Raw genomic sequence first — 2,495 nt, 5'->3', positions numbered from 1 at the left:
AAAAATGATAAAATAATAAGGATCCTTAGTAAGTGAAACAATTATTTATAACACAATTTATAATATCAATGTGGTACTAGTGAAAACAGGGTGAGTAACGTTTATAAAAGGTGCTTATTTTCGTTTTTTAAAAGCTCTTGAAAGTGCTTTTTTCATTGGGTGTTTTTAAGAAGTGGTTATTTTTCCTTTTCTCAAAATGAGATTTTTCCTTTACTATAATTATATAGATTTTCACTTCAAATCATGCAAAAAGACACAGTTCACATTGCTCTATTCAACGTTTTCACAATTAATTCAACCCCAGTCTATTTCGGCGTATAGAAAGTCCGTAGCGTATGAAAACGCCATTCATTTTACATGATTCAAAATTTCATGATTTTTGACAATTGTCAAAAACAATGTTAAAAGGTTTTTTTTTTACATGACTGTTAAAACAAGATAAAACCGTCGATCGTCTAAAACTTTCTAACCCTGCCTTATGATATTTTTTTAAAGTGCTTAAAAGGTGCTTATTTTTGCTCAATAATTTGGCTACGCACCCTGGAAAAAACTTCTCCAGTAAAAAAATTTGAAAATATGCTCTCAAGCTAGGATGTCACTAAAATTTTCATGACCTTTATTCCAAAATCGATGGTTTTCAAGGATTTTTTTAGCTAATTAATTTTTAAAATTTCTCAGTTTCCACACAATAGTTGGCCACACTCACCATTTATAAATATGTGGCTCTATGCTGCAGCCACCGTTTAAAGTTAATTTAGTGATTTGCCTGAGCATCTTACTCCGGAAGAACATGAAGGTTAGAAATCAGAAGTAGGCTGCTGCAACTATTTTTGGAACCCCCGTGTATCACGTGACTTCTGTAATCTTTTCCTCCTCTGCTGGAATAAGAATAGCGAAATAAAGCAAATATATTTTATTGATCATTCTTTTCTTGCAAATGCGAAAAAATAAATCTTTTACCTAAGTTTTTTTTTTATAAAGTTTAGTTTTACACATGGTTGTAAAAATGAGTTTAAAATTTTATGTTGTTAGAAAGATTTTTTTTTCCTTTGTTTTTATTAAAATAACTTATTTAATGAATCGTGCTGTTTACTGCACAAATTGTTTAACTCCGCTTCACTATATCATGATCACTATATTTTGCTATATCATGAGAGAAAATTTTCCTGCAAATTCTATTTTTCCTTCAAAATTTAAAGCTAAGAGAAAAGGTAAACCTTGTGTAAATCATGAAATTTCAAATGCTGAAAAATTTTTTTCAAAATACAAACTAATTATTGGCGGATAATTAACCTAACTACTTTATCCTCAGTAATCCTGCCATAATTAATTTTCATTTTGATAATTTGAAGAAGAAAATAAATAAATAAAAATTTGAAACTTCATGGTTCATTTTGGATTTATCTGAACTAATTTTTTTCTGAACTTCAAATTTTTAACTAGCCATATAGATTATAGAGAATTCGCCATGAAGGGTTTCTTCAGAGGTATGGGGTCTACTTAAATGTCAGTAAAACACTATCTTTTGGGTATTACCAAAAGATATCAAAAAGTCTGATGTTTCCATCTCGTGACGTGAATACTTCGATGACTTTCCCTAGAGGCCAATCCAGTCTCTTTGTGTTGTCACTGGATATCAGCACAACATCGCTTATTTTGGTAGGTGAAGAACTTCGCATTTTTCTATCGAATTGCCTCAGCTGTCCCAAATATTCCGAACGAAAACGTTTCCTCAGACCTTGTCTCAATCTTTGACGGTAGGCAAACCTTTTTTTCAAAGATTTGCTGTCCAAGAGATCCAGGTCTGGTAGTCCAACTTCTCTGACCTCTTGAAGGAACATGCTGGGAGTAAGAGGCACTAGATCACTTATATCTTCACTGACGTACGTGAGAGGTCGTCCATTGATGATACTTTCACAATCACATAAGACAGTATTTAATTCTTCGAAGTTGAGAGACGTCCGACCTAAGACTTTGCGAAGTATTCGCTTGAGAATTCCAATCAAACGTTCCCAAAAGCCACCCCACCAAGGTGCAGATGGGGGGATAAACTTCCAGTTAATCTTATTCACTGCACTGTTTTTAACTACTGCATCCCAATTAATCTTTTTAAGAAGATTGTTCGCTCCAACCAAGTTTGTTCCATTGTCTGAGTAAACGATAGCTTGTCTTCCTCTACGAGCCACATATCTTCGAAAAGTCTGTAGAAAACTTTCAGTGGACAGTGAAGTAGTCAGTTCCAGATGTATTGCTCTAAACACAGCACAGGTATAAATGACAATCCACAACTTCTGATTTTCTCTTAGATGGAGAGGCCCTGTAAAATCTATTCCCGTAATTTCAAATACAGAAGCTGCTCTTAGACGGTCAACAGGCAATGGAGCAGTTGGAGTTACGATTGGGTCGAATCGTTTGCAAATTATGCACTTTCTGATAACTTTGCGAACAGTCTTTCTGAACTTCAGAATCCAGAATTCTTCTCTGAGTTGGGTCAT

At 33.8% G+C, this 2,495-nt stretch overlaps 1 protein-coding gene across 1 annotated transcript; it reads right to left on the bottom strand.

The window, feature by feature from the left end:
* Window positions 1-1,532: 1,532 nt before the first annotated feature.
* On the bottom strand, window positions 1,533-2,495 carry LOC122270284 (uncharacterized). The gene has a single exon (XM_043047033.1). It carries the CDS (start codon window positions 2,493-2,495, stop codon window positions 1,533-1,535), a length of 963 nt encoding a protein of 320 aa, XP_042902967.1.

This window comes from Parasteatoda tepidariorum, chromosome 6 (genome assembly GCF_043381705.1).
Source record: "Parasteatoda tepidariorum isolate YZ-2023 chromosome 6, CAS_Ptep_4.0, whole genome shotgun sequence".
Classification (NCBI taxonomy): domain Eukaryota; kingdom Metazoa; phylum Arthropoda; class Arachnida; order Araneae; family Theridiidae; genus Parasteatoda; species Parasteatoda tepidariorum.
The sequence above is the reverse complement of the archived record's forward strand: the minus strand, read 5'-3'. Positions and strand labels throughout refer to the sequence as shown.